The sequence below is a fragment of the Callorhinus ursinus genome, unplaced genomic scaffold (genome assembly GCF_003265705.2).
Source record: "Callorhinus ursinus isolate GAN/ISIS: 27379988/994484 unplaced genomic scaffold, GSC_fseal_2.0 scaffold5, whole genome shotgun sequence".
In the NCBI taxonomy this organism is placed as follows: Eukaryota; Metazoa; Chordata; class Mammalia; order Carnivora; family Otariidae; genus Callorhinus; species Callorhinus ursinus.
This window is the reverse complement of record NW_027397067.1, coordinates 73,232,578-73,256,805: the sequence shown is the minus strand read 5'-3', so window position 1 is coordinate 73,256,805 and position 24,228 is coordinate 73,232,578. Positions and strand designations below refer to the sequence as shown.

The 24,228-nt window shown below is 37.0% G+C and overlaps 1 protein-coding gene across 4 annotated transcripts in view; it reads right to left on the bottom strand.

Moving 5' to 3' along the window:
- The window catches only part of EFR3A (EFR3 homolog A), a 112,972-nt gene that overhangs the window by 71,711 nt on the left and 17,033 nt on the right, over positions 1-24,228 (bottom strand). For 3 of the 4 annotated variants that reach the window (XM_025871134.2, XM_073893211.1, XM_073893213.1), the window contains 2 exons: positions 4,945-5,021; positions 772-899 (listed from right to left, as the gene is read on the bottom strand). In XM_025871134.2, coding sequence (XP_025726919.1) covers positions 772-899; positions 4,945-5,021 — 205 coding nt within the window. Of the gene's footprint in view, positions 1-771; positions 900-4,874; positions 5,022-24,228 lie in introns of those variants that run through there. The other variant, XM_073893212.1, reaches the window with a different exon arrangement.

Here is a 24,228-nt window from a genome sequence, read left to right as displayed (position 1 = left end):
GAATTACTATAAACAATGTGCCTAAAGTTTCCAATATAATCTATTTGTATTTGTAAATATGTGTAAAAAACATTACCAGCAACAACAGAGTATCATAAGGAAACATAAATTTCACCTTACAATTCATCAGATTTTAAAGCTTATACTAAAAATTAAAATTGACTTTAGATAACTTTGTTTCAATAACTGTAAGACTCACTAAAATGTTCTAAGAGATAACAATACGGAAGTAGGGAAAACCAGTATCACTTGAAGAATGGAGTACTCTAAGAAATGAGGATCATAAAATAAATATGGAAAAGTACTTATAATCCAAATTATCCAAGTTACTACTGTTCAAGCATAATGAATGGAGTAAGATGGCAGACTTTCATTTATAGGTAGGTATATAGCTAATACAGGTCCAAATCAGCATGCTTACATTCTCTGGATCTTAATATCTAAGCCTACCATTCTCTTTCATTATTCTACTGATAAATACACTAAGGGAGTCAATTTCTACTATTTCCATTAAAGAAATATTAAAATACCAAAAATTAATGGATGCTTAGGCTAAAGGCAACTCTGTTCACTCACATGTATCTATTCTTAAAACATAACCATCAGAAAAGTAATAAAAGCTGCAAGGTATACATTTCCTTGTAAAATATTAGAAGGTTTTATCCTCCACATATCATCTTGGCATGACTAGATGACAAAACAGTGTACAGAATGATTTAGCTGAGGAAGAATTTTCAGAGATACAGTATTAGCAGCAATTAGTTTCCTTACCCAGAACGATGTCTGACAACATCTCTGCTCAACCTCTCTGCTAAGTAAGAACCAATTCGATCCAGTTTCTCTGGAGCAGATACTGCATAAAATGTCAATTTCTCCATGTCCGCTTTAACAAGGCCATCCTAAAAATAAGAAGAACAGCAAGATAAATAGGCTATCTGTATTTTCATCGTTGTTTTTTATTTCTAACCATTGTTTGCTTCACATGTCCCCTTTTGGGATTCGTGATTAATCTATTATTTATGCTGAACCTTTCTGGCTATAACCTCCTTACCGTAAATATTCACCATTCTAGATATAGAATTTTCAGAAAGTTAAAGAAATGCCCCCCTTTAGGCAGAATATTTAAGTATACCTTCACAAGCAATGAATTATTCTAACACCTTCCTAAATAGAGAAACAGCTCAACTAAATGCAATATGTAGGGAATGGGATGTATTTTAGTGAAAAGGTTGCAAACAAATTTATTTCAATTTTAAAATTTTACACTATGTTGTTAAGCCTATTTTACTCCTTTACATATACAACAGTGAACATGTTAAAATGATTCCAAACGTGCGGATATTATAAAGCCTTCTTTTAATTAATAAATGAGAAGATATTAAGAACTGCATGAATCTCTGTTTAGCCAACGTATTAAAAAACAAGAGGCCCCCAGTGTGGGACTGGCAAACTTTCCTTTGTCTCTGCGCTCTAAAAGGTGACAGGCCACAGATCTGACGGTACTCCCCACCCTCAGACAACAAATCAGTTATCAGCCTAAACGTTTTGGTCATATATAGTCCAAATAACTAAATGCTTTTTAGGATTGTTAGAGGAGGTGGGAAGGGAGACGGAAAAATTATGTTAAATGGTGAATCTACAACCAAAAATTTTATAAATCTACATTTTCAACTGTCCCCTCCACATTCTCTGGCTATATTGTCATTGCTCCATCACCAACCTACTTTTTACCTAACTCGGTTTTCCTCAAACTTGCTACTTTGCCGCCTCTCTTCCCTCTCTGACATCAAATGAACTCCTCTCCTCCTCAGAGAAGATGGAAGTCATCAGATTAGAATTTACTGGCAAAAACGCCCCTGCTTTCTCAGTGCCCTCTAGACCAGTCGTTTTCAACCAGGGTGACTTCATTTCCCCAGGGCAATGTCTGAAGACATTTTTGGATTGTCACAGCTGGGCGGTGGGTGTACTGGCATCTGGGGTAGAGGCCTGGGATGCTAATAAACGATCCCACAATGCACAGGATAACCCAACAGCAAAGAATTAACTGGATCAAAAGGTCAGCAGAACCTGAATGAAGAAACCCTGCCCCATGGAGAGTGAAAGTGCCCTATTTTTGGAGGACTTGTCTTGGAGAAATCAGTTTGCCTATGTTCTTGCTGTTTGCTTCACATGGCCCAGGATCTGGCTCCATCCAGTTAGCCTCTATCTTTCCTGGTTTTTTAACCTCTCCCTCTGTATTAGTTCCTCTACATCATTACTTAAATATGACTGCCTCTCACCCATTTTTTTTATCCCTTACTAATTTTTGAGGAATTATTTATACACAATAAACTATAATTTGAACTATGACAGTTGTATATCTGTGAAACCACCACTAAAAAACAAGGTACAAACATTTCCATCATTGCAAAAGATTCCTCATGTCCTTTGCAGTCCATGTCTTCCTCTCCAGGCAAACAGCACTCTGGTTTCTGGCATTATCAAAAGCAGCACACATCGATGGAATCATACACTCTGTGCATGACTCCTCTCACTCAACTCACCTCTGCCTGGGGATGCTTCTCTAGCTCACCTGGGTAACGTCTACTCATCCTGCAGGTCTCAATGCCCTCCAAAAAGCCTTCAGTGCAACCTCCCAACATCCCTTCAGAGCTTGGGTAAGAGGCTCCCCCTATATGTTCCTTTAGCTCACTGTACTTATGTCTATTATATTTTATCATACTGTTTTTTCACTCATTAAGCAAATACTCATGAAGTGCTAAACCATGTGCCAGGCACTGTCATTGACACTAGGGAAGAAAGGGTGAGCAAAGAATTATATTAACTCATTTAATCCTCATGAGAACCTTATGAAATAGGAACTATTTATAATTTCCATTTCTGATGAGAAACCGAGGCACCTGCCCATGATCACAAGGGTAGTAATTACTAAGACATGGTTTGGTCCCCCTCACTAGATCACTCTTTGAAGGCCGGGACTGTAACATGTAGACCTCTGTATACTGGGTAGTATGCCTGATCTATTTTGGCTATACTACATGATTTTTTTTATTGTTGGTCAATAAATTAAAAATAACAAATAAGGTCAAATGGGTTATGATTGCCACATGTATGCAAGGTTTATGTAAATTTTTTTAAATCTTATTTTACAGATCTCCATTTGAACAAATCTTATCTAAATACTCAGCAATCAATCAATCAATACCTGGCAAAAATATTCTTTCTATAACCATTCTCTCTACCTGTCATCACTAATCTAATCTACCTGTCATCACTCCATGGTCACAAGTGTTCAAAACTCCCTCACTGCTTAGGAATTAAAGTAGATAAAGGAGAAGCTTTGTCTGTCATTCACATTCCTCCATAATCTGGCCTCCACCAATGATCAGAACATTCAGTCTATTAAATGACATGACTGGAATTTCAAATCAGAAATCATGGTCAACGCGATTATCACCCAATACCCTCTACAATGAGGCTATATAAACCTTTATTTGAAGGTTCTTAATCTCAGATGTACCCCTTGCTTTCTCTTACACCCCTTCGCCTTTTCTCTAGAGGCCCCTCACTTGCAACAAAGAGACTAATCTCACTTCTCCAGATGGCATACATCCTTCAGAGCTCAGCAAATCTCCTTTCCTCCAAGAATGCTTCCCAGAGATTGCCAACCCACAGTAAAATCTCTCTGCTTTAAACGCAAAAACTTTACCACCTGTTTTACTTAAAATTTTGCTTACTGACTTATGCATTAAGATTTAATATTTAGTATGCTGTTGCTTTAAGTCAGTCAATGGATGAAAAGCTACTAAAGGCAGGTACCATATCTTCCAGCTTAATCAGCCACAAATTATCCAGGTATCTGGCAGCCAATAGTATGTAACAAATTAACCTCTTCTAAATGGCTGAATGTTTAAATCAAATTTGATTAAAAATAAATATTTCATATATCATGAAATATATAAATGTTAAGATAACCAAAAGGTTTCTACAATTGGCTATATTTTATTTATTTTTTTGGTAAACATTTTTTTTTTTAATTTTTAAGTAATCTCTACACCCAACATGGGACCCGAGCCTATAACCCTGTGATCAAAAATCACATGCTCTGTGGACTGAGCTAGCCAGGTGCCCCAGCTACATTTTAAAATAAAGCAAATAAACCAATCTAACAATTTTTAGTTCATATCCATTTAACACTAGACTAAAGGAGTCTTGGAAAACTTAGCACAGTGTCAAGCAAAATCAATCAAATCCAGTTGCTTTGAAAACAGTAATCTTTCATAATAAAATAATGGTTATGAAAAACTTGCAAGCATTTAAGTAAAAAGAGAACAAACTGCCTAGAATACCATTCCTTTACTTCTCACTTCTCTTCTGAAAATTGTGTGGCCAAACTATTTACTCTTCAGATCTTAGCTTAGATTTCATTCCCTTAAGGCCTCTGTTCTCTAGGCCCACATTAGGCGTCATTCCGACCCACTCCAGAAGTGCCCTGTGCGTCATCTCTCTATCACAGCACTCTTTCACACAATATTATAATCACCGATTTCCTTGTCTGTGAGCTCAACAAGAGCAGAAAACCATGTCTGTGTTCACAGTTGTATTCTTAGCATTTTGTACAAATAATCTGGCACTAGCTCATAAATTTCTGAAAAGTATTACTTAAATATAGGAACTATCTAGACAAGAGAACACCATCTGTCCATCATTCCAAATGTTTTGTTAATCTACGAAAAGGATCTGAAAATTAGACAAGCAAGCATGGGTCATTTAAAAGTAAAAAAAAAAAAAAAAACCCAAAAAGATAAATATAAAAATAGTAGTGTACATGGTGAGATTTAGGGGTAAAAGTAGAGAAATGAAACTAGGGAAACCTTAGGGAGGTCAGCAGGGGGCAAGGATGGGTCAGCAAAGAGAAGGATCAGTAGATGTAGATCAAATTACTTTTGGATCTTCAGGGAATATGTTGTCCACCAGGCGTTTGTAGCGAGGACGCAGAGCAGAACAGCAGCAACACACTCCTGTTCAAAAAAGAATAAAATCACAAAGTACAAAGATTATTCATCCCGTAAAACTGACCTAGAAATTCAGGTTTCTGAACATTAATGAGTTATTTAAAATAAAAACTGCAAACTAGCGCCAACAGAAAACAGGAATGCAAATTCCATTACTAAGAAATGAAAAAATGTCCTCTCCCCTCCCCAAAGACACTAGGTCAAAGTGAATACATTAATGAATTATTCCAAAGCTCCAAATCAAATCATTTAGGGGCATGTGTGTGCGTGTGTGTACACAACCTACCAAATTCACCCTATAAAGGCAAATACATAATCTCTAACCCCTTTACTTCCTTTCTAATCTTGTCTCCTACCACCTTCTGCATCCTCCAGCCCCGATTCCCACTGCCTGGCCCAATCCAGTCACAGTCCCAGCCACAGTGGTCTTGAAGCACAGTCTGTTCCACTGCGGCTGGTGGAAACAATTAATACGGGTACCTACATAATGCATCATATGAGGAACTACACTAGAGGGGGAAACAACCTCAAAGGAAAGTCCAGGAATTTCAAAAATGCTCAAAGGCTGCTCTATATAGTTTCAGGTGTTGGTGTCTTGGAAAGAGCAATGGACTGGCATTCAGAATATCTGGGTTCATTCCAATTCTTTCACTTAAGTGACTACATGGCCTTGGGTAAAGCACATCAGCTATCTGGAAAGAACCACGTAAGTGAGAGCAATTAGTTTTCTTGTCCTGCAAACTAATAACAGGAATGCTGGTCTGGAACCACTATAAAATTATTCCCATGATTTATGAAACTGGAGTATGTGTGTCTCTGTGGAAGTGTGCATTTGCATGTATTTAGAAACCAAAGTATGATATGAAAGACTGCTTGAGCCAGAAATTAAAAGAACTCAGATCTAAGCAGACTATCTCACAGAGTAAGGTTATGCAAGAGACTTCTCCAGATCTCACTTTGCTCATGAAGTATGCACATTTATGCACGCATTCATACACCAAGTGTCAACCGAGGGCCCGGCACTGGCCAAAACAAATAAGACTGAGTCCAGATTTGCAGTGAAGCAGAGTCAATAAAGTGATAAGAACAAGAGAGACTTAAGATTTGTACAGTATCTTTAGCGATCATAGAGCACTGTGCATAAATAATAACATTTTTAGTAACCTAGTGAAGTATTACTACCATTACTTTACAGGAGTGGGAAGTGCAGCAGAACTGACCAAGTAACTTACTCAACAGCAATGGCTGGGTGAGAATCCAGTGTCTAATTCTGTAACCCCATGCTCTTCCCATAGCACCACAGGTACTAGTGGTCAAATCAGTCAACACCCAAGTATTTCACCTGTACCAATTATGTGCCTAAGACCATGCTAGATGCCACAGATACAAGAAAGTGTAAGAGACAAGATCCCTGTCCTTGAGTTTATAAACTTATATATAAAAAAAAATAGTGAGGGGCGCCTGGGTGTTTCAGTCGTTAAGTACCTGCCTTCGGCTCAGGTCATGATCCCAGGGTCCTGGGATCGAGTTCCGCATCAGGCTCCCTGCTCAGCAGGAGGCCTGCTTCTCCCTCTCCCACTCCCCCTGCTTGTGTTCCCTCTCTCGCTGTCTGTCAAGTAAATAAATAAAATCTTTAAAAAAAAATAGTGAATTAATTTCAGCAGTATATACTTGGCACAATGCACTGATAATATAAAATGCTCTCTATTGTTCAGGATGTTTCCTACTTTAACAGAAGAAAAAAAATTCCAAAGAGTTCACTGAGGAATTTTTCAGATTAATGAACACCAAAACACCTGAACTTTTTTAGAATCCAAAAGCAAACACTGGTCCTATTATTAGAGGAAAAGAAGGGGGGGAGGAGAGGGAGGAAAAAGGCAAGTAAGCAAAAGTCGTATTTCTCTGTCTACTACAATCAGTATAAAAATACTTCAGATAAATATTAATACACTGAAATAAATTAAAATCAAATATGTACTGAGTGGTTATCATGCAGAGCACCAAGCTAGGTAATGGCAATGATGAAAAAAGCTTGCAACCTGATAAGAAGATTAAGATGAATACTCTGCTAACACTAATGCAAGGCCAAATATAGTACACTCAAATTGCTATCACGGCAAAGAGACCAGCAAGGGACTGAAAAACAAGTCTCACTGCTTCAAGTTCCCTGTCAAAATGGGAAATTATGTTATTTTCAATAAGAAAAGATGCTTAATAGCTATTAGGTTTCACTTACATTGACACTTTGGAATATCATACATTGCTTTTAGTTTAAAGAGGTTTTAGAAAAGATGTGAACTTGGAATACACACCATATGCAGCTCCTACCTTCAGAAAGCTTAGGTCTACTGAGAGAAACAGGAGTGAAGAGGAAAATGCCACACAGGCAGTATGCGGTTAAAGGGAGGGCTTTGGAGTCAGACAGGCCAGGGGTGACCCCAAGGTCTCCTGCTGTCCAGCTGGATGGGCAGGTTACTTTATCTTACTACGCCTATGTTTCCTCATCAGTTAAATGGTATAATAATGCCTTCTTTGTACTTATTGGGGAAATTAAAAATGAAAAGAGTACAACATATAGCAAGCATTCAATAAAATGGTAGCTATACTAATACAATAAAAGAAGTACTACAAGGCGTAAGCAGAAGGTGCTTGAGGGCCCTACGGATAATCTTCCTGACAGTATGAAAACCTTTGCTGTAAACTAATCATTTAAAAAATCACACTAAAAACTAATGTAACACTGTATGCCAACTATACTTGAATAAAAAAAACTCAAATTCTGTATATGGTTCACAATAAGTTTTCAGAAATAGTAACGGTACCAGTTGGGGGGGCAGTGAAATGTTATTTTCTGAGCACGATGTGTGCAGCATTATACTAAGTATTTTCCGACATTCCTCACTCCTACACCAACTCTCTGAAGCGGGTACCATCATCTCTCTCCGATAAATGGGGAACAGGCTTAGGGAGGCCATCTGTCTGGTATCACCCAGCTGGTAAGGAGCACAGTGGAGCCAAGTCCAGCCCAGATTGGATGACTTCAAAGGGTAACTGCCATATTACATGCAAGTACAAGACAATTTCTAAACTAAACATTTTAGCTCTCCACCAACCATGACCAATGACCATGACTGCAGGAGTGAGTCTGACTCACAGACTAGGAATGCACTACCATGCAGAGAAGTAAATGATCACAGTGTGTTTCTCCAGAAAACCCAAAATAAAACAGAAACACCTTCTTCTACTTATTATGAATGAAAAGCTACCAACTATAGAGAAGATACATACAACCAGAATTAAAACTTTTCAATTTACTGAGATTTCATGTTGATGATAACATAAGGTTAAAATGACTGTGGCATCAGTAATCACAAAAGAAACACTATTAACTACTTTATAGAAGAGAATACTATACTTGTAAACATCACAAGAACAAGTAAAATGAAGTCACTGGACCTACTCAGCCATAGAAATGGGGTTGACTCCCTTGTCGAAGTCAATTCATAGGGCTTGTCGAGTTCTGCTGCAGGAACTTGAATGTAGTCTTTCATGTTGTAAGAGACTATTTTCTAGTCGATCTTCCTGCTTTTAGATCCTTTTCCTACTGCTCAGGAAGTGCCTAGTTCACTTTACTTGTAATTAATTAGCAGAGGGTACTAATGGACTGTAACTTATCTAACTGGTTGCTGACATCAAGTGTAAAGCTATCAAGAACTTGATAATATCCATATCAAATTCTGCTGCCAAGACCGAAGAGCTTAAACAAGATACTACAAAAGTGCATGCTGCTAGTTTAATAAAAGCAGATTTTCACAGTTTAATAACATGGGAAAATAAAGCTACTTACACTTTTCCTGAAAGCATTCCTTCAATTCCTCCTCATCCTTGCTTCTAATCCCTTCCAACAAACTCATTTGAGCCCCAGACCACCCTATTTTTGAGCCCTTCCCAACTTTCTCTTTCCAAAGGACTAAGCATATCACAGAATGCCTCAAGCAACTGGCTAGTCTGAGCAATCGATAGGAATTCTTCCATTACATTTAATTCTAGTACATAAGGAGAAGGGAGTTCACTATTCTCCTGATGCGGGTGGAATTCAGAGCTTTGCTTATGATATGCCAGTACAAACAAGTCCCAAATGGGATAACTATAGAAAAATGGAACACGGGCACAGTTGGAAACTTTTTTGGTACCCAAAAAAGTACCAAGCTACATATTATAGCAGTGTTCAGGCAGGGCCACGGAGCACTCTGATTAATGGGCTGAGTACTACCTCCCTACCCACCTCTCAGGGTTAGGGGTACTAAATCCATATAGATATACAAAGTGCCTACAATGTAAAAGTCATGTAACATATATTTTTAACAAATTTTGCATAGTCCCAAATTACAATTTCTTCTTTAAAGACACCCCAAGACAATTTCTTCTCCTTAGCTCCCCTACTATCATTCTCATGGGGATTCAACCAATGTCTCCGGGTCCTCATCTCAGGCAGAAATGAGCTGTAGTGACCTCTGGCAGCCTCCTTCTTCTTTGATGGTGAGGTGTTAAAATTAATTTCCAACCCACCCTGGCCCACAGAGGCATTCATAGAAGGACTTGAGTAGCTGCACAGAAAACCTCACAGCTGAACTGAAAGTAAAATGAATCAGGCACATGAGCACACAAAGATGCTGGGAGAAATCTGCTTAATGGGCCAGTATTCTAAGTGGTTGGCCAACTGGTGAGTACTTCTAGTTTGTGATGACATTTGCTTTCCTATGCAGCTCTGTGAGTGTGGGGGGTTTGGATAATTAATAAAGACTCCTTTTAAGATAAGCTACTTATATTTTCAATAAACTATATAATCTAATAAGTTAAATCTAACTGGAAATATTAAAGTCTCCATTATTAAACTATTAATGTCTCTATTATTAAACACCAACATAGCATTGGGTACTTGGGATAAAACTATCTTCTAAAACAAAAATAAGTTATACTAACACTGTCACTGGAGTTGAAGAATGCTTAGATCCTATTATGGGAACCAACTGTATGACTTTAAGTTAGGTTTATTTTATGATCTGTAGAAGCAGCATATAATGGTATCTGTATCTTCTACATGTCAATTATATTATCTCAATTAATTCTTACAAGTAATATATTGGGAATTCACTGTACTATTTAGGGCTTACTAAATTTCATACTTTTAAATGGGAATGGCTATGATTACAGGATTTTGGTTCTTTATGCCTTCACTGTATATTTCTACAACTGTAACAATTCATTATACTTATTTATATACATGTCTGCCTTTACCACTAGAATATGAGTCCCTCCAACATAAAATCCATGTATCTTATTCATTGTTGTGCATGTCTGGCACATAGCAGACATTTATTAAAATGTTTCTTAATTAAATGAAGAACCAAAGTTCACTGATAAACAAATTTAGTATCTGCTCTGCTATGTGCTATAAGAATAAAAATAATCATCAAGAAAGTACACCTGTCCACCACAAAACACTAAATGCCAGAACAACAGAATTTCTTCAACAAACAGAGATGTCAACTGGTTCACTTATACAATTCATGTTTTATTTTTCGGCCTAGTGGAGGCCATCCATAATCAAGGCGAAAAGGGACAGACTGTTTTTCTTTTGGAAGATTTAAAAAATGTATCACTCCGACAACTACAGTTCTATGGTATCCTGAATCCTGGAAGAATGAGCATCACATTTATTTTCTCCAAGGTTAAAATTAAAAGTCAAGTTACTTATTCAGTTAGTGTCAGAACAATACAATGAAAAGGATTCAGTAATGCTAGAGTCCCACTCATACATACAAAAGGTTAACATAGAAATATACATATACACATACACATGTTTGTATATGCTATATATAAAGTCTATAATATGGATGTTATTCCTGCACTTCAACATGTATATAGCCACTGTGTGAAGAACCACAGGATTAAAAAGGTAATGGTCTACTTAAAAAGACAAAGGTTTAAAAATTGATTTTGAAGTAAGATTTGGACAGCATCTAAGGACAAGGGCTATCCAATGTATAAGGGTCACCCATAGAAGTTCAAAAGAGAGAGAAAGCACCTCTAGCTCAAGTGAAGAAAGGTAATTATCAAGTGAAGAAAGGTTTTACGAAGGACACAGGACTTGAGAGCTCCCATGAGGAACGAATACACTGAATAAGGGTAAACTGGGGACAGGGAAGGACAATTACAGCCGATGGCACAATGCAAACATCACTATGGAGGGTGACACGTGGAAAAAACCAGAATGCATTTTCTAATGGCCCACAGCTTAAAAAGGAAGGAACATGGGAGGTGGCACAAAGGAAGCATCAAAAGGGTTTGGTGACTAATGAGATACGGGGTCAAAGAAACGGGAACAAAATAGTCTTATCTTCAGGAAAGTGTTCCTTTTAAGAGGATTTTAATCCATTAAAGGAGTATTTTATTACACAATTCTTTCCACTTGTAATTCTATATCTTCTCTCCTTTCGTTCTCAATTTCACTACTTCTTTATTCCCAGGCACATAAACTTTATGGAAAAGAGGACAACAAAGGCAATAAATGGAACTAAAGCTTCAATACTATTTTTTAAAAAGATGCTCTTTCCATTACATTGCAATATTTGGCTGTACAACAAGCAATACGCAGACAAATCTCTGATACACTTTCAAAACTACACAGAGATACATACTGTCCACAGGAAAAAAAAGCTTTTTTGAGTCAACAAGTGATTGGTCTATACTCAACATCTGTTTACCCCCCATTATCACAATTTTTAAAGAAAAAATAAGTATTAGACATTCTCCTAATCAATTTAAAGATTTATACTTAGATTTAACTTTACAGTATACTATCATACTTAACTGAAAAAATTAAATATTACTCAGCAGTTACCAAAACAGAAACAATAAACATAGAATAATCCTGGCTTTTAGAAAATATAATCCTGCAAGATTCCATCTGAAAACCTTCTGGAATCATCATACAGAACTAAATTACCACAAATATTAAAATCAGAAAACACAATTCTCTATTCATTCCATCTGACGTTGGCTTAAACAACAAATAAGAAAGGATCCAAAGGATGACAGAAACCAGAGCTGCAACCAGGTAAGAGAAGTACTCACACCTGTCTCTACCACAGTTAGGACGTAACATGTGGGTCATCCCAACTTCTAAGACCATATGTACCCCTGGACCCTGTATGCCACAGACCTTCGAACGTGCTCAGGTGGCAGTCTTGGAGGAGTACAGCACTCCTGTGTCCCAATTTCCAGAGGTAAGTAATTAGATGAGGCAGAACTGAAAACTGAAATGGTATGTGATTCTCTTATTTAATATATAAAATATTGACTAAATGTCTTCTATGATAATGTCAGTAGTACCGTTAAGAACTATAAGAAGGAGGGCACCTGGGTAGCTCAGTCTGTTAAGTGTCCAACTCGATCTCAGCTCAGGTCTCGATCTCACGGTTGTGAGTTCAAGCCCTGTGTTGGGGCTCGATGCTGGGTATGGAGACTACTTTAAAAAAATTATAAAAAGAATGTTTTCTGCATGTATAAATGTCTTAAAGAGAACAAAAAGTATGTGAGCAACAACCTTCCTCATCCAAACCATGGTACTATTATGCAAATATTTACCATGCATAATTAATAAGTTTCAGGGGAGGGGAGAATTACAGAGTGGTTGAAGATATATTTAAAAACCATGATTAAGGGCGCCTGGGTGGCTCAGTTGGTTGGGCGACTGCCTTCGGCTCAGGTCATGATCCTGGAGTCCTGGGATCGAGTCCCGCATCGGGCTCCCTGCTCGGTGGGGAGTCTGCTTCTCCCTCTGACCCTCTTCCCTCTCGTGCTCTCTATCTCATTCTCTCTCTCTTAAATAAATAAAGTCTTTAAAAAAAAAAACATGATTAAGAGGGAGAAAAATAGAGAAAGGGCAAAAGGTAAATCAGACTACTTAGAATTTATAATGGAACTGAGAAATTAAAATACAAAGCATTGATGTGTTTTTAGAGTCTTATTTAAACCCCAAAGACTCTAGGTGACCCAAAAACAACAGCAGCATCAGCAACAACAACAAAACCCTAATTGTCAAAAGGAGATTGAATGCCCAACTAGGGGAATATGTGGCCAAGTCATTATGGGTTCTGACAGTTTTAATCTCTGGAGTATATTTCAACAAATCGATTGCTGGAGCTCTCCTACAAAAACTTATTTTCCACTTCTCAGAGCAAATCTTGGTAATTATACAACAAAGCTAGCCAGAAAGTACAGGAGCATCTTACTGTAAGGAGAAAAGGTATTCTTCAAAGATAAACAGAAATGGAGATCTATGTGTATCTAAAGGACTAATGGCAAGTTCCTTTAATTTGGAAGATGACAAAAGAAACTGCACTTACATCTTTCCTTTAGTTAGAATTTCTTGTAAAGAACACTTAGCACGAACAAGTATTCACGAACACCATGGAATATTGGTTTTTATGACTTTTTGAAAACTGTTTTTGTTCCATCAATGCTTACACATAAGCAAATGGCCCAGAAATTCTCATCCATTTAGAAAACATTTTGAAAGGGCAAAAACTTTTTTGAAACAGCCAAAACCTTCTATAGTTCAAAAATAAGATAACAAATTAAAAATTCCACATAAAAACACAAAAATTCTCATTAAAAATAAAGATGATACTAGTGTTTCTTGTAAGAGGATGCTGGAACGTGGGGGTTAGAAATCAAAACACAGAAAGAGGCATGATGTTAACACCACAAAGATAAGCCTACAGAGGCACTGAAGGATCTCTACAGAGAAGTGAAGGCAAGAACTCAACTTGCAAATCACTGATTCAGAGGCTTCTAAGGTCCTGGGTGCTTAGTACTTGAGTATCTTTAGATTGTCTGAAGATGCTATTAATAATTACACCAGGACCAGAAGTAGAGATCTTGGCCATCCCAGGCAACCCAGGACCTACGGTTTTCCTACTTACTTACTCTCTTAGAGTGAGTACTGGGACATGTCTAAGGGCACCAACAAAGAAGTCAGATTTTTGATTATAGCTACAAAATGAGGAAAAGCAGCAACAATCCAGCCAAGAAAGAGAAGGGTAAAAGAAAAAAAAAAGAAAAAGACTAGTAAATAAATAATAATAGAGTAAAAAAAAATAAGTGTACCTAGTTTTAATTTTTCTCATATATGATAACTATGACCTTAATATATCAGTTATCAGTTAAAATAATTTTTGGTATAAAGACCATTAACTGATAAATTCCCTAGACATTTATAATTAAATGTTTTATAAGATGCCTACTACGGTCAACTTACTAAGCTAGGCATTGTTGAGATGTGTTAATTCACAAAACTGGCTTCTAACATCAAGACTTATAAATAAATGCAAGATTATAAAGAATCAAAGTTACAGAAAACAAGGATTCTTTCACTAAAAACAACAGACAGCCGCAAACAAAATCATAGCAAGTGACTGAATTCAACCTCAGTCTCTGGGTAGAATAATATATACCCAATTATGCTGTTTTTTTTCCACCATACTCTTAACACTATCACACCAAAAAACAATTACCACCATCCTCAATTTCCCTAACAAAGTCAATACTCACAAGTCTTCTACTGTGTCAATGTGCTTATTCTCTTCATGAGGTTACTTCATAAGAAATTCTATGTAAACTATGCTTCCACAGTACAATTAATGCTTTTCTTTATAAGCCATCTGAAGAACAGTGTCCTGGATTTTTTTTTTCTTTAATTGAATACTCTCTGGCCCCACCAAGGACTTTCTGAGTCAATTTCTAGAGATGGATACCAGAATTTCTATTTCTAAAAATCACCCGGTTTCCTACTATGACCCTCATGCACATCCAAATTTGAAAACGACTGCTCTAGAGAACCACTCCCCTTGTATAATGATTTAAAGAAGCATCTGACTTTTTCTTATTGTGTACTTGGGACATTGTCCTTATCTACGTTATGCAATGGACAGAAAGTTATAATACAGGCTGCACCTTAAGATCATCTAATATATTGCAATAAATCAATCATATAAAGCACTAAATACAATGACAGAAATGATAAATGTGAGGGCATCTGGAAACCATTTCACAGAATATGGTGCTGACATGATAAAGACCTATCACTGCCAACAATGCGCTGGTGTCTGTGGCTGAGATCTCTAAAACTTCCTCATTACTCTGAAATGCTGCCACCATAGCTCCCTGTGGACTAGATTTTCTAAGTAACTCATATAAATGAATACTTGGCAGACCCATGCTAGAAATAAATCAGGGTGACATAAAATGGCCTTTAAGATCCTAAGTATTTGCAAGCAAAGGAAAACAAATGATCATGATCAGGCTTTGCAAATTTTTTGTAACACTAACAAGACCTTTGAAATTTCCCTATAAAAGACTGCTCCTGCATGCTTCTCTGTATTTCATGCCACTGTGTCCTTCAAATTATCATAGTCCTCAGAATTATTTTACATGAAACAGGTAGAGAAATAGCTATAGTTTGTAAAAATGATTCTATTCTCCTGTCCCCACCTTTTCTAGAGAAGACTTCTAAGAAAGAATGACTTTTTACTGGTGAGTCTGGATGAAGGAACTGAGCATGCCCTAAAACATAAGCCCCCAATCTTTATCCTTTGAATTCCTTACACAGTGCCCAGAACATAGTGAGTGCTCAATATTTATTTGTTGAATGAATGAACAAATGGACTCTTCAGGGTTTCTTTTTCAGATCTGCATTCTGCAAGTCACTGTTTCTGCTTCTATACGATAAGTATATTTGGGTCAGAAGCCGGTCTCTTTGTGGCCATAGTGGGGTTACCAAGAAGTTCGGAGTCAGGATGTCCCCCTTGAAGAAGGCTAAGTATGTTTGCTCTGCCAACCTGGGATGTCCCTTAGACACACTGTTGAAAAGTCTAGATCTGGAGCACAGGTAGCCCTTCACAAAAGTCAAGTCACATTCTCCGACCCAGCTTTATTAGCAACAAAGCTAATATTTTGACTGGCATTAGACTGATTTTTATATTTCTCTCAGTTGGTTCCAAAGTCAGAAGGGGACAAGGGCGTACTGCAACCCTCTTAAGTAAATCAACACCTGTGCCTCAGAAATACATCTGACTGGGAAAACTCGTGTACCCAATCACATCTATGTTTTTGGCAATGCTGCTTTTAATAAGAGGCCTGCCATGCCCTAGGCTAAATGCAAAGCATACAAATCCAGGCCAGTCTCTGGCCTTTGGCAGCTCATGATCTGGTGGTGGAAGATAATCACAGAGAGAACTGTAAAGTCTGTGTGGTAACAGCTATGGTGCACCAGAATGCTCTGGGAGAACAGGAGCGCAACACCTAACTTTCCTGCAAGAAGTGATGACTAAGTCTTTAAGAAAAACTAGGAATTAGGCCAAGAGAAGAGGATTATCATTCCAGGTGGAAGGATCCGCATATGTTAAAGCTATGAGGTTTCAACAAGAGTATGTTTTTAATTTGCAAACACGCATAAAGTTCTCTAAACTTAGAGAAGGCTAGACAAACCTGCAGGAAGCAGACTTGGAAACCAACTGAATGTAGATGGTAAGAAGAGGGAGGAGTCATAATAACTAGGACATGGGACAGTTTAGAGAAATGGTTGGATGGTGCTGTCACTGACCAACAAGGAACAGAGGAAGATACATTTTGGAGTGGGAGAAGGGTATCAAAAAGGAGAGAAAAAGCCTGGCGATGGGTATTAAAGAGGGCACATTCTGCATGGAGCACTGGGTGTTATGCACAAACAATGAATCATGGAACACTACATCACAAACTAATGATGTAATGTATGGTGATTAACATAACAATAAAAAATTTAAAGAAAAAAACTGCAAAAAAAATAAATAAAATCAGGATTCTCAGAAAAAAAAAAAAGGAGAGAAAGAATTCTGTTTTGCAAATGTTCAATGAGGTAGCAACCTAAAATAGGAGATCCCATAGTAGGCAAGTGAAATATAAATTTAAGAACCAAAAACATATGAGTGATAGCAAAGCAGCTAGCTGGGAATCACCAAAGACAAACGGGAGGGAGTTAGGGAGAACTCTGGGGAAAGTAAACATGTAAGGGATGACCAGCAGAGAAGGAAGTAGAAGAGAACTAAAGAAACAGGAAGAAAACTATAAAAGAATAGTGTTAGAGGGGTGCCTGGGTGGCTCAGTGGTTAAAGTGTCCAACTGTTGATTTTGGCTCAAGGTCATGATCTCAAGGTCCTGCGATCAAGCCCCACGCTCAACAGGAGTCTGCTTGAGATTCTCTCTCCCTCTCCCTCTGCCCCACCCCGTGTGCACGTGGTATCTCTCTCACTCTCTAATAAATAAATAAATCTTAAAAAAAAAAAGAACAGTGGTACAAACACAAAGGAGTTTTCCAAATCTTGTACCTTCTACAAAAGTACCAGTTACATAGATAAAAGAAATAAGGACTTCAAACAATTCTCCAAAAAAAAGGTAAGATCATTTTAAAAAAACAAAAAAAACCCTCAGATTTAATGGTAATGTGAATTACAATTTCATGATTAAATATTTTGACCAAAAATAAATCACAGCAGTGGTAGTTTCAGAATATCCAAACTGAAAATCACTGTTCAAGAGACTCTACACTTGATATGGGGGAAAAAAAAAGAGACTGATCACACAGTTTATGATTATAGGTTCTTATTAAAAATGACAAATAATACAAAATATCCCTCATAAAGATCTAGTAATATTTCACTACTGTTTTAATCAGTTTTTAGTAAGATACAAATCTTTTACCTAAAATATAGAACTAGATTATGTTCTAAAATTTTGAGTAAATAATGAAGGATAAAATAACTGACTAGAATGAGATAATCACAAAACAACAGAAGAAAATTTCTAGAAGATGAAAATTTTACATCTGTGGAATCCCTACCCTTCACTTGGCACTTGGTGTTGAATGTATAACAAAAGCAGAGATTTCTTCTAAAAAGATCAAGAATTGGTCACTGGTCTTATTCTAATAACAGATATAGTTTAACAGAAGTTCCCTATTTGGGGAGTTTTTCCAAGACAGACATGCAAAGAACCTTTTAACTATCTCATATGACTGGTCAACCAATCAAATTAGGCTTATAAGGTGTCTTCTACACGTAAGGTGCCAGAAATGCAAGAAGTGTATATTCAAGAAGTTCTCAATCTGGAATGGTAAAATTCAAAAATTCTAGTTGTCACACTGTATTTTTCATCATCAAAGACAATCTTAAGACTGTGGTTACAGAACTGTCAGTACCGTTTGGGAAGTTATGATGAACAGGAAGTTCTAAAAGGCTGGGAGTTGACAAGACTCACAAAGCTTTGCAATATCACATCCATGTCTGTTCTATCACTTATTCTCTCATGTCGTGGCACTTCGAGTTTCCTAAGGGGGGGGCTATATCTTAACTCATCTACCTAACAGAGCTCCTTTTTCCCTTTTATTGAAATAATTAACAAATGAAAATTTGATTTCCAGTAAGTAGAGATCCAAAAGTACAAATCAATAAACACCAGCCACAAATAAAATTATAAATTAACTAAATATTTGTGAGGTGTGTTTTTTTTTTTTTTAAGATTTTCTACTTTTAAGTAATCTCTACACCTAACATGGGGCTCCAACTCACAACCCCAAGATCAAGAGTCACATGCTCTACTGACTGAGCCAGCCAGGCACCCGAATTTTGTGAGTTCTTGATACATCTATTTTGGCTCCTAAGACAATGTCTCACTAAAAGTCATTTTATTTTGTATGAGTATATGCAGGACCACCTATAACCAAGTAATGTCATATTGATTTTGGTGACCATGTTTACTTCTATGTCTAAAGCCACAATGGCACCAAGTAATCATCTAAAGTAAGAATATCAAACTTTTCATAGAGTATTTTTCAACCTAAGATGTAAGAACATTGCTAGGGTCAGAAATTTCAAGCTGGGGAAACACAAACCTAGGTTTCTAATCATTGCCACAAACCTCTGAAATTAGCTCATTTAACAATTCTATTGGTTGGAGATAGAAAAGGCAATGTTCTGCATGTCACATCTTCAAAAGCATTAGTAAACTAACATATATGAAGAAGAGGGCAGGCTTCTCTTTCGTTGTTCCTTTACCCAGCCAACCTACTCACCCCCCTGCCTCAGCCTGGCATTATTCATCAAGGAAGCTGTTGATGACCACCTGATGCTGGGCACGGCCCACTCTTCGCTGCCACCAAAACCACCACTATGTGTTTAAGGGACCTACTGATCCATTTCTCTTAGAGGTCTATAAACTCCTCAAGGACAGGGCTGTGGTTGACTCATTTCTTTTTCTTTTTTTTAACATTTTATTTATTTGAGAGAGAGAGAGAGTGAGAGAGAGCGCGCGCACAGCAGGGGCAGCTGCAGGCAGAGGAAGAAGCAGGCTCCCCGCTAAGCAAGGGGCCCGATGCGGGACTCGATCCCAGGTCCCTGGGACCGTCATACCTGAGCAGGCGCTTCACCGACCGAGCCACCCAGGCGCCCTGGTTGACATATTTTTCTGAAAGGCTCAGAGGGTAAAAGATTTTGAAAGGGTAAGGATTCAGAAATGTCTAGAAAGCAAGCCTACGGTGATAGACATTTTTCCTGTGAAAGCAAAACGAAATCTTGGAAATTTGAGTCCTCTCTATCAGAATCAAAAAATATTTTTTAGATTAAATCAGTTATAAAGTATTACAACAGAAAAAAGAGCATTTGACCCCCACTTAAAATACATAAATATTTAAAGTGGTTATCACAAAAAACTTACAGTTGTTTCTTGAGCTACACAGAAAGTAAATTTTGGCAGCAGGCAGGTATATAGCTTCAATAGAATTTTTAGTATTTGGTACCATGTGTATGCCATGATACTTCATTTTTCATTACTGTGTCACAATAAAGCTTTAACGCTTTGATTTTATGATCATACAAAAAAATAAGGTACTAACACATTTTTTCTCTCTTAAATTTCATCATTGTTGAAATGTGCTACCATAACATTAAAAAAAGCAGTATCACAGTTTGTTGATCTTAACTATATATATAGTATATATTTACAAAGAAGTTAAATAAACTTGAAATCACAAAAGAGACAAACTGGCCTTTTAAAATCAACATAATATATTCTGACACTCTGTAATATACTACAATCTGAGATCAATAAATTAAGCCTCTGAAACAGCCATTAGAATACTTGAACTAATGCTCCATTCTGTACATTTCATGATTTTTAAAGCATGCATAATTTTTAAGCCATGCTGCATATCAACATTACACTGGTATGTTCACTGTATACATTACTGTTCTCTGTTCTGTGCCTTATTAGCAAAATCTGGGCAAAGAGAGAGGATTTGCAGATTTTGTTTGTTTTAAAGTTCCTCTGGCCAAAGGGGTGCCTGGCTGGCTCAGTTGGTGGAGCATGCAACTCTTGATCTCAAGGTTTTCAGTTCAAGCCCCACACTGGGGGGAGAGATTACATAAAAATAAATAAGTAAATAAAATCTTAAAAAAATAAAAATATATAAAGTTCCTTCTCCACAGAAAACAATTTATTCTTTAGAACTTTTCCATTCAGATTTTTGTAAAAGAATATTTGCATCCTTTTTATGTTTTTGTGTTTTCTATTTAATGAACTCTGAAATCAAATCAAAATTTCTTCATAATCATTTCTATATAATTCTCTGCATGCTCTTCATCACATTTTAGTGGTCAGAAATGGGGTTCAATGAATTAACTGCCTGCAAAAGCTAAGTAGGTATTTTACTGTTAACTGAAGAGTGTTTTGCCCTACTTCATGGATTCTGCAAAAATGAACTGCTATGGGTTTGACTAACTGTAGATGGACTGTGGAATGACATATTCAAAAGCTGCTAAATGCAATTCATAAGTTAACAAAAACCTTCCTCTCTTGAGTTAAAAAAAAAAATGCTTACCACAGAATGTCACACAGTAAATGTTAAATATAAGGTATTACTCAAATATTGAAAGGACATCATATAAAAAACGATGGCACCATGGGATGCCCACAAAGAACAGAACTTACGATAGAAGTAGGCAAAATTACTGATTATTCCCTGAGAGCTTCCAAACAGGATCATCTACCAATTGCCGTCAAGACTCAAACCAGAGATAAAACTAAGTAATCTAAGATTTTTTGACTCAAAATGCACAAGACATTCTGTCTTAAATGCAAACAATTAATGAATACCAATTATTTGAAAAGTACTATAAAAGGTACTGCAGAAGTATAAGAAAAGACCAAATATTTGCAGTGGAGATTATTACTTAACAAGGACTCATATGTTTGAAAGGGTAAAAGAAAGACCCACATGGAAATAATATTAATAAAATATAAGAGAAATGAGAAATTCCAATGAGAAAAGGCTAAGATTGCTTCTTAGAGGATGAGACCAGTGAGCTTAGACATGCATGCATGCAAAGTAAGTAGACGATTCCTTAGAGATCAGAAGGAAAGATTTCTGTGAGCTGAAATGATTAGGAAAAGTTTTTCATTGCAAAAGAGCTGAGCTATGAGCTGGTCTTTCAACAACAGTAAGAAAATGAACAGAGGTTAACAGGGTATTCCAGAAAGGCTAAGGAAAACAATGGCTGTCTTGGAGTAGCAAAATGACTAACCCAGCTGATTCAGCTGTGGGGCCTTAGGAGGAAAAAACCACCAGAATGGTAAGTAGCAGTAGCTGTACAAATGCACATATTAATATATAGAGTTCTCTCTCCTTGAAATTTTAGAAGATCTTGGACACATGGATGAGAACTTTCACTTTGTACACAATATGAACAACCCAAAATGTAGGAGCAGAGAAATGGCATTATGAAACTATGTAATTATGAGTTTAGTCTGTTGACTATGTCAAAGGATTAAAAAAATCACTTGGTGAAAAACTTTTAGTTACAGTCATAGCTAGGAGGGAAAATGCAAAATGAAGAACAAAGTAGGGAGATTTTCTATTAAAATCTAGTTTAAGGGGCGCCTGGGTGGCTCAGTCGTTAAGCGTCTGCCTTCGGCTCAGGTTATGATCCCAGGGTCCCGGGATCGAGCCCCACATTGGGCTCCCTGCTCCGCGGGGAAGCCTGCTTCTCCCTCTCCCACTCCCCCTGCTTGTGTTCCCTCTCTCGCTGTGTCTCTCTGTCAAATAAATAAATAAAATCTTTAAAAAAAAAAAATCTAGTTTAAGACACCTGTACCTAAAAAAGCATTTAATGTACTAAATACAGCACAAAGAAAAAAGTTTAAAAAATATAATCAGATTTTCAGATTTATATTAAAATAACTTCAGTTTCTTAATTAGATGTAAATTAGTATCATTTCTGAGTACATAAAACTATTGATGGCAGGATCTGGAAATGATTCCTTTGGTATATTAAGCTAATTATCAAAAAAATTTTTTTTAAAAACTAATATACTTTGGTAATAAATAACCTCTACACTGGTCCTTAGTTCTCATGAAAAACAATCTACTAAACATTCTTTTCATGGCCTATTCTTTTTATGGTATCTGAATATGCAACTCTTAGCAGGATATACCAATGACAGTAAAGCAAGTCAACAGGGACTTACAACAAAAGCTAAATGTCAAAAATGTTCACTGCTTCAGGCTTCAGATTTTTAATTACTCAAAGAAAGAACAAACCTACTAAATCTACCAATGACAATTTCAAAGTCTATCTCATTCACCTATGCTTGCTACCATTCCCACTTTCTTTTAAGTCTAAGGACACTGATTTTTTTATTTGAGAGAGGGAGAGAGAGAGCACACACATGTGAGCGGGATTGGGGGACAGCGGGAGAGAGAGAGAGAACATCCCAAGCAGAGTCTGCCTGGGCTCCATCTCTGACCCTGAGATCATGACCAGAGCAGAAATCAAGAGTCAGACACCCAACTAACTGAGCCACCCAGCCACCCCAAAGGACACTGATTTCCAAGGAAAGCTGAAGATACAATGGTTTGTAGGACCCAGTTCTTCCCGACCTGCATACTGGCAAAGGTTAGTTGACCTTAGCTAGCTGATATAGGCTACCATTTTTTCCTCATTTTCATGCTTTAATACTTTCTTTCTAAATTAACTTACCATGCAGGTAACAAGAAAGTCCACTGAAGTTTTTGGTTCAAACCTAGACTCACAAAAACAGCCTTTATGCCTCCTCAGAAGTTGTCTGAATGTGGCATTTCCAGTTTGTGAAAGTGGAAAAAAAAAAATCTGACATTTTCCATATGCCTTTAAAATGGCTGTGAAATATATAAGGCAAAATGAACACAGAAAGAATATGAGTTTGAAATATTTCATTATATGTCAGAAATATATTGAGAATATAATGGAAAAGACAATTACTATAGTATCCACAATTAGATAATTTATAAGATAGTTCAGTCAGAACATACCTACAAAAACCAAAATCACTTATTTTATAAAATATACATGATTTAACAGCCTATTTTAGCTATGTACACACATATTTATTTAAAGATTTAAAAAGTGGGACGCCTGGGTGGCTCAGTCGGTTAAATGTCTGCCTTTGGCTCAGGTCATGATCCCAGGATCAGCGGGGAGCCTGATTCTCCCTCTGCCTGCCACTCTCCCTGCTTGTGCTCTCTCTCTCTGAGAAATAAATAAATAAAATCTTTAAAAATAAAGATTTAGAAAGTGAAGTCAGTTGTACTTTGCCAAAATAGGGATCTCTCCAATTTATTTATGCTTCATTGCCAGATTGGTCTTAGAGGCAAACCTGGGCACAGTTTCCACCTTTTCAGCCTTACTTCCCAAATAAATCGTAACATCTTTCACAATAAAAACTGTCAATACTCATAGCTCTTAAATCAAGCCCCAAACTTTTTCCTTCCCGTGCATTTGTTCATGCCATTCTATCTATATAGAAGAGCCTACCCTAAAAAAAAAAAAAGTGGTATATTGATAATATGCGTTCAGTAGTGAAGTAATAGGCACTCCAATTACAAAAGATTCCTGGAAGTGAAATCTCCTACGGGTTTTAAACTAGCAGGTTCAACCATTTCAAACATAACTCATCACAGAGTTGATAAAGCAAGCATGAGACAGAAGGAACTTTAAAAAGAATTTACAACAAACTGTTAAAACAAAAAGACAGTAAAAAATGAAGGCTAACTCTGTGCCTAGAAAAGCAAGGCAATGGCTTA